Source organism: Haematobia irritans, chromosome 1, assembly GCF_050003625.1.
Source record: "Haematobia irritans isolate KBUSLIRL chromosome 1, ASM5000362v1, whole genome shotgun sequence".
Taxonomy (NCBI): Eukaryota; Metazoa; Arthropoda; class Insecta; order Diptera; family Muscidae; genus Haematobia; species Haematobia irritans.
This window is the reverse complement of record NC_134397.1, coordinates 106,628,428-106,641,803: the sequence shown is the minus strand read 5'-3', so window position 1 is coordinate 106,641,803 and position 13,376 is coordinate 106,628,428. Positions and strand designations below refer to the sequence as shown.

The 13,376-nt window shown below is 32.2% G+C and overlaps 1 protein-coding gene and 2 long non-coding RNA genes across 7 annotated transcripts in view; 2 read left to right on the top strand and 1 right to left on the bottom strand.

Annotated features, from left to right (window-relative positions):
• Positions 1–12,436, top strand: part of Prp4k (Pre-mRNA processing factor 4 kinase) — a 40,509-nt gene extending 28,073 nt beyond the window's left edge. Inside the window, exons 3-12 of one of the 5 annotated variants that reach the window (XM_075291338.1) lie at positions 4,382–5,468; positions 5,537–5,863; positions 6,369–6,601; positions 6,660–6,768; positions 6,827–7,259; positions 7,321–7,424; positions 10,886–11,177; positions 11,632–11,751; positions 11,927–12,020; positions 12,101–12,436. In XM_075291338.1, the coding sequence (XP_075147453.1) occupies positions 4,382–5,468; positions 5,537–5,863; positions 6,369–6,601; positions 6,660–6,768; positions 6,827–7,259; positions 7,321–7,424; positions 10,886–11,089 (2,497 nt within the window). In that variant the 3' untranslated portion in view covers positions 11,090–11,177; positions 11,632–11,751; positions 11,927–12,020; positions 12,101–12,436. Of the gene's footprint in view, positions 1–4,366; positions 5,469–5,536; positions 5,864–6,368; positions 6,602–6,659; positions 6,769–6,826; positions 7,260–7,320; positions 7,425–9,477; positions 9,819–10,010; positions 10,534–10,885; positions 11,548–11,631; positions 11,752–11,926; positions 12,021–12,100 lie in introns of those variants that run through there. The other 4 variants (XM_075291336.1, XM_075291337.1, XM_075291340.1 and 1 more) reach the window with 4 other exon arrangements.
• LOC142221590 (uncharacterized) lies at positions 368–1,794 on the top strand. The gene is made up of 3 exons (XR_012718135.1): positions 368–891; positions 956–1,061; positions 1,127–1,794. It is a non-coding gene; the product is annotated as an uncharacterized LOC142221590 (long non-coding RNA).
• On the bottom strand, positions 3,725–4,041 carry LOC142221593 (uncharacterized). The gene is made up of 2 exons (XR_012718138.1): positions 3,917–4,041; positions 3,725–3,786 (listed from the first exon to the last, which is right to left on the bottom strand). It is a non-coding gene; the product is annotated as an uncharacterized LOC142221593 (long non-coding RNA).
• Positions 12,437–13,376: the final 940 nt, after the last annotated feature.

Below are 13,376 nucleotides of genomic sequence, written 5' to 3'. Positions count from 1 at the left end.
TACGCAAGAAATTTCTAACTATGCTCGTAAACATTATATGAGACTTCAACAGCTTTGAAATTGCTACAAACTAATGATCAGTTTAGAAGGTTGCGTCGATATAAACCACATGATCTGTTCCCAATAAACATAGGATGAGCGTTTTTCAAATGCAACAACTTTTCAGTTTGAGGGTAAATGTAATTTTCAACATAAATTCAACTTGATTTGAAACAGCTCATCTTCAATACATCTTCAAAAATTCTATGAATTTTGTATAATTTATTCATTTTCGTCAAAATAAAATATATAATAATGTTACGTTTTTATATTTAGGCGTTTTTAATTACCCGACAATTAAAACACAGTTCTTTTAAATAACGACAATCTACAATTTATTTACTATGACTTCACACTTTACAATTCGTTCACACTGAAGTTATTCGTTTGACGCTTTAATTAAGACTGACTCGTTAGCAGCATGCGAGCGCTTTTATATATGACAGTGTGGCAATACGAGAACATTCTGGTAGCACTACAATATTCTGGCAACGCCAGAACATTCTTAGACAATGCCCAATAAACACAGGATGAGCGTTTTTCAAATGCAACAACTTTTCAGTTTGAGGGTAAATATAATTTTCAACATAAATTCAACTTGACTTGAAATAGCTCGTCTTCAATACATCTTCAAATTGTTTGCGAATTACTTCCAATTTGCCAAACTGTTGACGAAATCTTTGAAAAGGTGTTGAAGATAATATGAGAAAACTTTGACAAAACACTACCCTAAAATGCAACGAAAAAACCATGTGGTTTTCAATACTTATTTGTGCAACAAAGTTCGTGGTCAATTGCAACAAATAAAAAATGGAAAATTTAAGCAAATAACCAAATAGTTTATAAAAATAGGTAAGTGAAAATAAAAAATGAAATAAAACTTTAAGGAAGTCACTAAATGTATATCTCTTTGCAGAAAACTAAAATTATGGATTCTACGTTCTTGAAAACATTAAAAAGCTGACCAATGAAAAAATTGTGGGCAATTAACTGGAACTGCTTCAAATAGTTTATAATAATTGGTACGTCAATATGAAAAATTAAATCAACACTTTAAAGAAGTCACTAAATTTAAATCTCTTTACAGAAAACTAAAATCTTTTGATGCCACATTCTTGCAAACAATAAGAAGCTGACGAGAGTGAAAAATGAGTGGCTTATCGACAAGAAAAAGTTTCCAGAGACATTACAAGTGCAACCAATTAAAATTGTTAAAAACAACAAATTGTTGAAATCAACAACTTCTGGATGAAAATGTGCATCACATCGTCAGTTTAATTCATATGCTATTATCAGTTTAAGGGCCAGTTTCTCATTGTCTTGTTATTATTTATCGTGTCGATAAAACAGCTGATCCCATACAAAAATTTTACTAACCGGAGGTCTATCCACCGGTTAAAATTAATCGGAGGATGAGAAACTGGCCATAAAATGGATATATTGTGACTTCCTTCTGCTGGAAATCAATTCTAACACGCGGTCCAGTACGTTCCTAATTCCAAATTGCCCGCATGTTAATAAAACGAAGGAACAAAAATGAAGGAAATCGAATTATCAATGCAAAAGTGTTTACTAATAATGTTTAAGATATTTAAAGTTTTGTTGTTTGTTTTTTTTTTTTCTTTGTTCTTATTTGTTGATATGTTTAATAAGATTATTATTTATCAATTGGTATTGTAGTGTATTATGTAGTGTAGTGTATTATTATATATTTTATTTTGATGAAAATGAATAAATTATACAAAATTCATAGAATTTTGGCTTTGACTTTCAATTTGAAGTGGGGATATCATTCATACAAATTTAGGTTGAAAAGTATTTGCAACGATGTTAATTTTGAATTTGACTCGCATCGAAAATTGTTTGACAAATTATTGAGTAGCGATGCATTTCAATTTGAGGATAACATTTGAGATATTATTGCTAATGTGTTAAATTTTACTGTTGAGGGTAATGTCTGTTTTTTGTTGAGAACGAGATTTTCTCAACAATTTCTCAACTTGAATATTACCCTAATCCTTTGAAAAAATGTTTGAAAAATTGTTGAAATTTAGCATTTTTCAAACGTTTGTGTGTATTGGGTGCTAGAAGGATCTACGACCATTAAGCTGTTCATCTGGTGGCATCGCATTACTACAACAACAATGACAATAGACAATGAGATGAAATGAGAATGCAGAATAACAAAGCAAAGGGGTTGCTATTCTATGAGAGAGTAAGAACTAACATTTCGGTAAGCAAACAAAAGAACATAAAAGAAATTCAGGAAAATACTAGAAAATGAATAGATGATTCCAACAAGTGATAGCGAAATTTTATCGTTAGAATTTGAAGTTTTAAATTAACGGAAACTAATTTAAATAAACTTATATCTATAATTATCAAATTCGTAACAATAATACACTACACTACAATACTAATTGATAAATAATAATCTTATTAAACATATCAACAAATAAGAACAAAAAAAAAAAACAAACAAACAACAAAACTTTAAATATCTTAAACATTATTAGTAAACACTTTTGTATTGATAATTCGTTTTCCTTCCTTTTGGTGTCATAAAACAGCATTAAAATTTATTAACATGTGGGCAATTTCAAATTAGGAACGTACTGGACCGCGTGTTAGAATTGATTTCCAGCAGAACGAATTCACAAAATATCAATTTTAAACTGATAATAGCATATGAATTAAACTGACGATGTGATGCACATTTTCATCCAGAAGTTGTTGATTTCAACAATTTGTTGTTTTTAACAATTTTAATTGGTTGCACTTGTAATGTTTCTTGAAACTTTTTCTTGTCGATAAGCCACTCTTTTTTCATTGGTCAGCTCCTTAATGTTTGCAAGAATGTAGCATCCAAAGATTTTAGTTTTCTGCAAAGAGATTTAAATTTAGTGACTTCTCTAAAGTGTTGATTTAATTTTTCATATTGACGTACCAATTTTTATAAACTATATGAAGCAATTCCAGTTAATTGTCCACCATTTTTTCATCGGTCAGCTTTTAATGTTTTCAAGAACGTAGAATCCATAATTTTAGTTTTCTGCAAAGAGATATACATTTAGTGACTTCCTTAAAGTTTTATTTAATTTTTTATTTTCACTTACCTATTTTAATAAACTATTTGGTTATTTGTCTAAAATTGTCCATTTTTTTATTTCTTGCAATTGACCACGAACTTCGTTGCACAAATAAGTATTGAAAACCACATGGGTTTTTCCTTGCATTTTAGGGTAGTGTTTTGTCAAAGTTTTCTCATATTATCTTCAACACCTTTTCAAAGATTTCGTCAACATTTTGGCAAATTGGAAGTAATTCGCAAGCAATTTGAAGGTGTATTGAAGATGAGCTATTTCAAGTCAAGTTTAATTTATGTTGAAAATTATATTTACCCTCAAACTGAAAAGTTGTTGCATTTGAAAAACGCTCATCCTGTGTTTATTGGGTTCATCAAGAAGTTAATGATATGGAATAATATTAAGGTTTTAACAATTTTAATTGGTTGCACTTGTAATGTTTCTTGAAACTTTTTCTTGTCGATAAGCCACTCATTTTTCATCGGCCAGCTTCTTAATGTTTGCAGGAATGTAGCATCCAAAGATTTTAGTTTTCTGCAAAAAGATTTAAATTTAGTGACTTCTCTGAAATGTTGATTTAATTTTTCATATTGACTTACCAATTATTATAAACTATTTGAAGCAGTTCCAGTTAATTGTCCAACATTTTTTCATCGGTCAGCTTTTCGGTCATGTTTTCAAGAACGTAGAATCCATACCCAACAAACACAATTTAATTTTGGTTTTCAGCAAAGAGATATACATTTAGTGACTTCCTTAAAATTTTATTTCATTTTTTTATTTTCACTTACCTATTATTATAAACTATTTGGAGTAAATTCAGTTATTTGTCTAAAATTTTCCAATATTTTTATTTCTTCCAATTGACCACGAACTTCGTTGCACAAAGAAGTATTAAAAACAACATGGTTTTTTCGTTGCATTTTAGGGTAGTGTTTTGTCAAAGTTTTCTCATATTACCTTTTCAAAGGTTTCGTCAACATTTTGGAAATTCGAAGTAATTCGCAAACAATTTGAAGATGTATTGAAGATGAGCTGTTTCAAGTCAAGTTGAATTTATGTTGAAAATTACATATACCCTCAAACTGAAAAGTTGTTGCATTGGAAAAACGTTCATCCTGTGTTTATTGGGATTAGTTAAGCATAAACATTGTAATGCTTTTACAAATAATTTAAAAAATTCCAAATTTATAAAAATAACTATAAATATTGAAAGTTTTGAAGAACTTCGTTCATTTAAGTTCTTATTGTTGCAGCCCTGTAGATGACACTAGTCCAGTAGTCTCAATAATAGAGGACGATTTAAACCTAGAAGACTTAATGAAGCAAAAGGCCTTATTACAGGCCCGCCTTGGTGCATACATGTCAGACACAGAAGGTGATGATAGCAGATCGAATTCTGTACCGAAAAAGGTATCTATTATTCCCAACGTCGCCGATATGAGTCGAAATAGTAGTGAGAAAATGAAGAAACCACCTGTCGCTATAACAACATCATCGCTATCTGCAAAAAGTGCAACGTCTATAAGTAACAATTATAATCGTAAAATTTCTAAAGATAAAATAGATGAAAGCGATGTTATATTATTGGATGATTCAAGTGATGGTCCAAATACACCAGCAGATCGAATACGCAAAATTAAAAGAAATTCAAAAGACGTAGACCGCAAAGATCTTGGCAAAGATAGAAGCGCATCGTCCACCTTACTCAAAGAACGTCAAAGTATGCGTGATCAAAGAGAGCCTCGAATCAAACAACGATCGAATATTGATCGTAATATAAGTCGGGTTCGTAGTAGAAGTCGTTCCTTAGGTCGAAAAGATCGTGATAGATATTCTAAAGACAGAAGACGTAATATCGAAGAAGAGGAAGAGCGTAGTCGGCAACGTCATAGGGAACACTATGATCACAATCGACAAATGGAAGATTTGCGACAAGAAATAAATAGGGATAAAATGCGCGAAACAGATGTGGGTCGTGAGAGGGACAATAAATCGCGTGAAGAAAGATCCCGTCACCACGATCGTAGTGGTGTAGGTCATCGTGGAAGGGAGAGAGAACGTGAAAGGGATCGTGATAGATGGATGCGTGAACGTTCACATAGTCGTAGCAAAGCCGAATCGGATCGAAAGCGACAAAGAGACCGTCAACGTTCGGGAAAAGACAGAAACGAGAGAACAGATAAGGACCGTTATCGTGGTTCTTTGAGTGAAGGACAGAAGGTACAACAAGTTGAATCAAGCAGCGAAGAGGACGTTAACTTAGACATAGATATTGATGAGGAAGATGAAGAGGAAAAAATCATAGAAATGAGGCGAAAACAAAGAGAAGAACTACTAAAGGTAAGTAGTTTGTAACCAAATAAGAAAATCTACAATGTATTACGTGATATTCCATTTTTTAAAACTAGAAATTGGGTGATGTCAGTCAAAGTAAAAACACAAATTGTGAAAAGGATAAGGACCACAATGCCGAAATTGCGGATGATAGACGTAATGAAAGGGTGGAAAGATCAACAACTTCTTCGCCATCGGACCGTCGCGATCGATCGCGATCTCGATCATGCTCAAGAAATACATCAGAATCTTCAAGACAACATACGGAAAAACTAGAAAATGTAGAAGCAAAGGACACTACAATACATCAAGAATATAACAAAAATGCAAATCAATCAACAAAAGAAAAACGCACAGAATGGGACATGTTTGCTGATCAGGATGTTGATTCAAACTTCGATGTGAGTTATTGGGCTGTAAAAATCTCCATACACATATATGTGGAGACATTTTCATTACCTTTCTATAATTTTACACATCATGTTTAAATATTTATAATTTTGACTATTCGAGTGTAAGACCAATGCAGACACAAACCATTTTATGTGTGTCATATAACATATGTTATATGACACACATAAGGCCAATGTGTCTGCGCATTGGTCTTACACTCGAATAGTCAAAATTATAAATATTTAAACATGATATGTAATGTTATATGACACACATAAAATGGTTTGTGTCTGCATTGGTCTTACACTCGAATGGTCAAATTATAAAATCGTTAAGAAACTATATTATATTTTACCAGTGTCCATACAAGTCTTTTTTGTATTCAAAGAAAGCTATAAGTTTTTTGTTAAAGTGTTTACGATTACTTCGAAAATGTCTTTACAACAATACATTCTGTCAGCTAAGCCAAAGATTCCGTGATAACTTTGTTTGGTATTTTCATTCATTCCACAGTCACCAAATACAATTGTTCAAAATAAAAATATGGCTGAAAACCCATCTTTAACGGATAATTGGGACGATGCAGAGGGTTATTATCGAGTTCGTATAGGAGAAGTCTTGGACAATCGATATGTTGTAAACGGCTACACCGGACAAGGAGTATTTAGTAATGTTATTCGTGCTCGAGATCAAGCAAGGGGAAATGCCAATGTGGCCGTTAAAATTATACGAAACAACGAAATTATGTAAGTTTCAGAATTAATAGAAAGAACATTTAAAGATGCCAATTTATAAATTTGTAAGGCATAAGACTGGTTTACGTGAATTAGAAATTCTCAAGAAGTTAAATGATGCCGATCCCGATGATAGATTTCATTGTCTTCGTTTGTTTCGACATTTCTTCCATAAACAGGTAGGAAGAAGTTTTGATAGGTATTTCATAATCGTAATTTGCCTTTTGATTTTTTCAGCATCTTTGCATGGTTTTTGAGCCTTTAGCGATGAATCTCAGAGAGGTATTGAAAAAGTACGGTAAAAATGTGGGTTTACACATAAAAGCAGTACGCAGTTACACACAACAATTGTTTTTAGCTTTGAAATTACTAAAAACAACTGGTATTTTGCACGCTGATATTAAACCAGACAATATTCTGGTGAATGAGAACAATTTAATATTGAAACTATGTGATTTTGGTTCAGCATCAACCATAAACGACAATGAAATCACGCCGTATTTAATATCCCGCTTCTATCGGGCACCAGAAATTATATTAGGAATACCGTATGATTATGGTATTGATATGTGGTCGGCGGGATGCACTATTTATGAATTGTATACGGGAAAAATTTTATTCAGCGGAAAGAGTAATAACCAAATGCTGAAATTCTTTATGGATTTAAAAGGTTTGTGCCCCTATGTGTATTTTTTTATTATTTTTGATCGAATTGTGTTCATGTGTTTTAGGTAAAATTCCTAATCGGATTATACGTAAAGGACAATTTAAGGATCAACATTTTGACCAGAGCTGTAATTTTCTTTATCATGAAATAGACAAGGTTACAGAAAGGGTATGTCACTACATTTTATTTATTATTGTTGCGATTCAAGTGTGCAATTTATCTATTACATATTAATCCATAGCTTCTGGAATATATGTTGCGATTAAAAACGAGTTTTTGACAAGAGTCAAAAAGTTAGAAAAAATATTCCAAAATGTTTAGCAAACTGCACAATTTTCATTTTCATTCGTTCTGTCGATTAAAAAATCTGTGGTTCCAATTATTATTCAATTCATAATGAGTGAAAATCCACTCAACCACATGTACACCCAAAAAAAATTTTAGTAGACACTAGAGTAAACTCGATTACATCTATCTATATATATATAAAATTCAATCTATGTTTGTTTATTTATTTGTTTGTTTGTTTATTTGTATGTTCCGAGTTGGCTCCGAAACGGCTGAACCGATTTACTTGAAACTTTCAGAGATCGTAGGGGGCGTTCATGTGGTGAAAATAGGGTACCTCATTATTGGACTCCTGGTCGCGGAGGGGGACCTCCCCTTTGTCGGACTTTTTGAAAATTGAACCAAAGTTGACCGATTTGCTTGAAATTTTCATTGAAGGTTGGGGTTGGCATCTAGATAGAGATCCGCTACTTTATATTTCGATATTTGGGGCGGAGGGGGATCTCCCCTTTGTTCGACTTTTTTAATGTACAGTGAAAAAACAAATTCTCTAAATTATCTGAGATTTGCAGAGAACATGTGGTGAGGTTATGGAATTAATATGGGGTACCCGATGATTTCATATGTGGATGGGGAGGGGGACCTCCCCCTTGCCCTACTTTTTGAAACTTGGAACAAAATTATGCGATTTGCTTGAAATTTTCATTGAATGTTAGGGTTGGCATCTAGATAAAAATCCGCTATTTTTCGATATTTGTTCGGGGAGGGGGACCACCCCTTTGCCCGCATTTTTTTGTTTGAAAGTACAAACAAAACTAAACTCCCCCGACTAAAATTTTACGAAAAAATGGGTTATGAAATTTATATCAGGTTCTCGATTTTTTAATAAAAATAAAAGGGCATAGGGAGACATCCGCTTCTCTTAAGTACATACAGAGAAACAATTAAACTTTTACCGAGTTACTTGAAATTTACAGAGGAATGGGGAGAGGTTACGATATTAATAGTTGATACCTGATTTTATGATATTTGGACGGAAGAGAGGCCGCCCTTTTAGGCTTATAATTAGCTTGACATTTTCTGGGACGTTTATAAAAGATACGCTACATCACTTTTCGATATTTAGTCGGGGAGGAGGTCCTCCTCTAAAACTGCAAAAAAAAACAACAATTCTTAAGTTTTCTTGAAATTTGCATAGGCAGTGGGGGAAGGTTATGAACGAAGAGACAACCTTCCTTGCCCCACACTTGAAGGAAAGTTTCAAGAATTTTCTGGGAAGGTTAGGGGTGCTATTCACTACGGTGTTTGTCGATATTGTATCGGGGAAAGTGACGTCCCTTTAAAACAATATTGAACAAAATTGAAATAAACTTTGTCGATTTACTTCGATAGAATTTATAGGGACCATTGAGTAGTTGCGAAATTAATATAGGGTACGTGATAGTCCGATATCAGGTCGGAGTGGAGCGAAGGTGGGGGAGGGTTCCCTTTTGTCCGTTTTTTTTATTAAACTGAAAGTAGAGGGTTGTCCGTAAATGGGAACTCGGTACCTAATTTTATGATTTTTGCTCAGGCTTCTGCCAGACTTCTTTTTAGTAAAGCACTTAAATTTACATGAAATTGGCAGCCAACGTAGAGGGTGCATCATTTTCCAACATTTTAGCAAATGTTAATGTGGTAACATTTTTTACTATTTTTGCTTTTTCCGATTTATTGGATGGGAAACAGCAATTCTTTGTATGTTATTATAATATAGTGCTTAATTTTCAGATATGTTGAGGAGAAGGATACCTTTCCTTGACAAACCACACTTAAAATTCACAAGAAATATAGAAGAAGGTACACCCTCTCCCGCCGTATTTGTACCTATAAACGAAAAATCAGTAGTCCGATTTGTTTAAAAGAATTCAAATCTTTTCGAATTTGTTTTCAGCACGAAGGATATAGTTGACTAAGTTAACGCAAAATATTCCTCCAAATATGCTTCGGAAGGCGCAGCGAAGCGGGCCGGGTTACGCTAGTTAAATCATATATTGGTCTGGCTGAAACAAACAAAAAATGTAATCCAAGAGCTATCATAATACAATAAAAGGAATATTTATATTAAGAATGAAATCTTGAGCGTGAGGGAGATTAAAATCGTTTGAAGTTGTTGTAGCAGCTTGGTCAAGAAACTCATTCAGAAGTAATATTTAGAAAAAAACTATGAAGCTGTGAACCTATCCCAGATCTGGTTAAAACGTATAAAAAGAACACTTTAGGGCATGACTTGGACTTATTCATTTTTATTTTTTATTTATTTAACATATATACTACAGAAAGTCTCATAGCCAAAAAACTTTAGTACATAGTACATAAATCCTGAGTAACAATATTTAATATTCATGAAAAATTCAATAAGATGATAGAATGCACACATTCTTCAGAGAGGTTGAAACTCAATGAAGAGGAACCGATCATTTCTAGATGGCCTACAGGGGACGTTAATCCCAATCCTGGATACTAGTTCATCGCAGGGAATTATACCACTCAAAATCTTATAGATCCCAACATCAACTGTCGGCTACTAAACCTAATCAACATCAATCTTCGTGTATAAGGAGGCAGAACCAAACCATCATACCAATGAAGATTTCTAAATCTTGTATATAAAGATTTACATCATATTTATTTAATTTCATTGCATTTAATACTTCCCAGTAAAATCTATTATTCAATTAACAATAATTATCAAATTTTCTTCGGGATTTTCGTAATGATGCACGTGTTATAATAAACAAAGTCGTAAGATTTACAAACATGAAAGAATAAAACTAATATCATAAATTTTCAAATAAAAATTTCAACCATAATTATTGTACTCGAGAGCCCGACTAGGGGACTAAGTATTAAGAGACTAAATATTATATACTATTGTTTATTGTAGTTGTATATTATATAGTAAATTTTGAATAAATAAACAAGACAAAAAAAAAAAAAAATAAACAAAGTCTATGTTGCTTTAGGATTTATGATGTGATGGACAGGAAACATTTCTAGCATAGAATACTTATATACTTCATAAGTCAGTAGCACTATCGATTCGTTAAAGACGAAATATTAAACAGAATTGATCTTTGTTTTTTTGAAAAAGTGAAGTAGTTGAAAAGTCGATGCAAAATTTGACATGACGTTGCCAAATTTTCCATCTTCTTATTATATTGTTTTTGGTTGCAATACCGCAAATTTACCCAATTATATATTTTCAGAAAATAATTTACTTTATCAATTTATCGTTTTCATGTGAAAGTACTATCTATATAAGTTGTAACTATTGATATTAACGTTTTATTGTTTTCTAGGAAAAAATTGTGGTAATGCCTGTTGTGAAAGCTACACGCAATCTTCAGCAAGAATTGATAGCAGATCAAAATTTGCCAGATGATCAACATCGTAAGGTTACCCAATTAAAGGACTTGCTGGACAACATTTTTGCTTTGGACCCCTCCAAGCGTATTTCCTTAAACCAGGCCTTGACTCATCTTTTTATACAAGAGAAAATGTAATGTAGCTTCGCATATTATCTATGGATATTGTTCGAAACACTTGATATTCGATTTCCTGAAGCTAAATGCAGCAATGAAAATGCTAAATGTAAATTTTTACCTATACTATGGCTTATCAAATAATTAATATTCTATTTACATACATACAATTTTCATATAAATAAGTGATAGTTGCAAAATTTATATATGTATAAAACTTGTATTTAATACGACAACATTTAGATTAAAAAATTGACAAGATAATGAAGTTGGGACACAGCGGAGTCGGGTGTTCGGCAATTTTGTCTCAAATATATTCCTATATCTTGTAAATTTTATGCACAGTACTACTACAGACTTCAAGATTTTATGATCATTATATTGTAAGGGCTTTAAATTGTGAACCCTGTTACTGATAATAAGAGATTTTTAATTAGTAAAGCTCATACTGTCTGCGACCAAAAATGACAAACAAAGCATGTATCTGTATTAATTATTGAACGTTGTTTTCTCATCATAGACCATTCAAATGACTGGTTATATTAACTTATTTACCTTTTCAGAAAAGCACACAAGGCACCGTTTTGCATAGAGTTCCGAACTTGCCATAACGCAGAGGCGAAATACGTCCAAAGCATACATATTCAAAATAACACTAGATCTTGTGATAGAGTCCAACTCTGGTAATAATATGGGCAAAATGCATTGATTTTTTGTTAAATTTAATTATTGCCACAAAAACTCTTTAATCGGCTATCGGGGCCTATTAGTGATTAAATTGTTTTTGTTCTTGTTTTTGAATAACTTGTATATTGTTATACACAACACTAAATTGATGTCTTTCTTTCAAATTTTCAGAAAATAACTTTTATGCTGTATGTGTACGATGTGTCACACACAAGCAGTTGAGATTTGTTTAATATAAGTATTATTAAAATATAGCTTAAAAGTCGTAAGTCACCATTTTTTACAATGTCTGCAACACACCATTCTAATGTGCAATGTTTTTCTTTCTTTCGTTTCTTTCATTAGCTTAAAGTGTTACAAGAGAAAAGGACATGGATTGTATCTTATTCAAAACCAGGATGGAAAAGAGGTTTGATGGCAAACATATTACTAAATAATATTAGCGAAAACATATTTTTCTCATAACATCTTTGTCACTTCCATTTCCGTATATACAGGGTTAAATCTGTAGAATAGAATTATCTTAGTAATCTAAGCTAGTATGCATAGATCGAATTTAATGCAAAATTATGATGATAATTTATGCAAAAATATTAAAACTCGAAAACGAGGGAATATATGTTTCGTACACATATAAAAATTCGAATAAAGTTAGCTAATTTAGCTAACATTGATTTTTTATTTATTTATTTTATTCATTCACATACCACAAGATATACAAAATCTTTTAAATTACAGTATGTGATTAATGTTGGTACCATTTACAATTTCGTATCATTTAAAGTTACAATTACAAATCAACAATTATAATTACAAATCACAGCAAACATAGAAATATTTTATCATAATCATTAAAAACAACAAAAATGAAAACAAAAATGCAGCAAAACCGACAGACAGTACAATGAAAATAGTGTGTATAGGTTAGTATTAGTGTTAGGCAGAAAAATGTCCATATAAGGCATTCCTGAATGCACCAGCACTGCCAATAAATTGAATCGATGCAGGTAAAGAGTTCCATAGGCGAACGGCGTTGAATAAGAAGTGTCATTCAGATACTAGTAGCTGATGTTGTTGTGGAATAATTAAAATTCTTCTGGTTGATCTCCCAAAGCGTAATTTATCATAAAGATATGTTGGTTCTTTGGTATAGATAATCTTTTGCAGCAAAATTAACATTGTGATGTTTTATAGTTGCGCAAATTCTACACCATAAAGACATTTAGTGTAAGCAGCACAACTATCAAAGCGTTTGATACCGTACACATATCTAACGATTGCATTGTATGCTGTTTCAAGGCGACGTTTACTAAAAGCATCAGCACTACCAAACAGTTCACTGCCATAAAGGATTATTGGCATTAAATACGTTTTCGCAAGCAGTATGCGGATGTGCAGTGGTGTGAAATATTGTGTTTGATAAAGAGTACGGAGCATACCAAAAATGTTCCCAGCAGTGGTGCAAACATGATCTTTCCAAGTTAATGAGGAATTAAAAATGATTCCCAGATTCTTTGACTTATTAACTCTCTCGATGGTTTCATTACCAACTTTAACAGGTAGATCAGACGAAACGACGTGTGTACGATTGCTCATGATTAATAGTTTTGATTTATTTGGA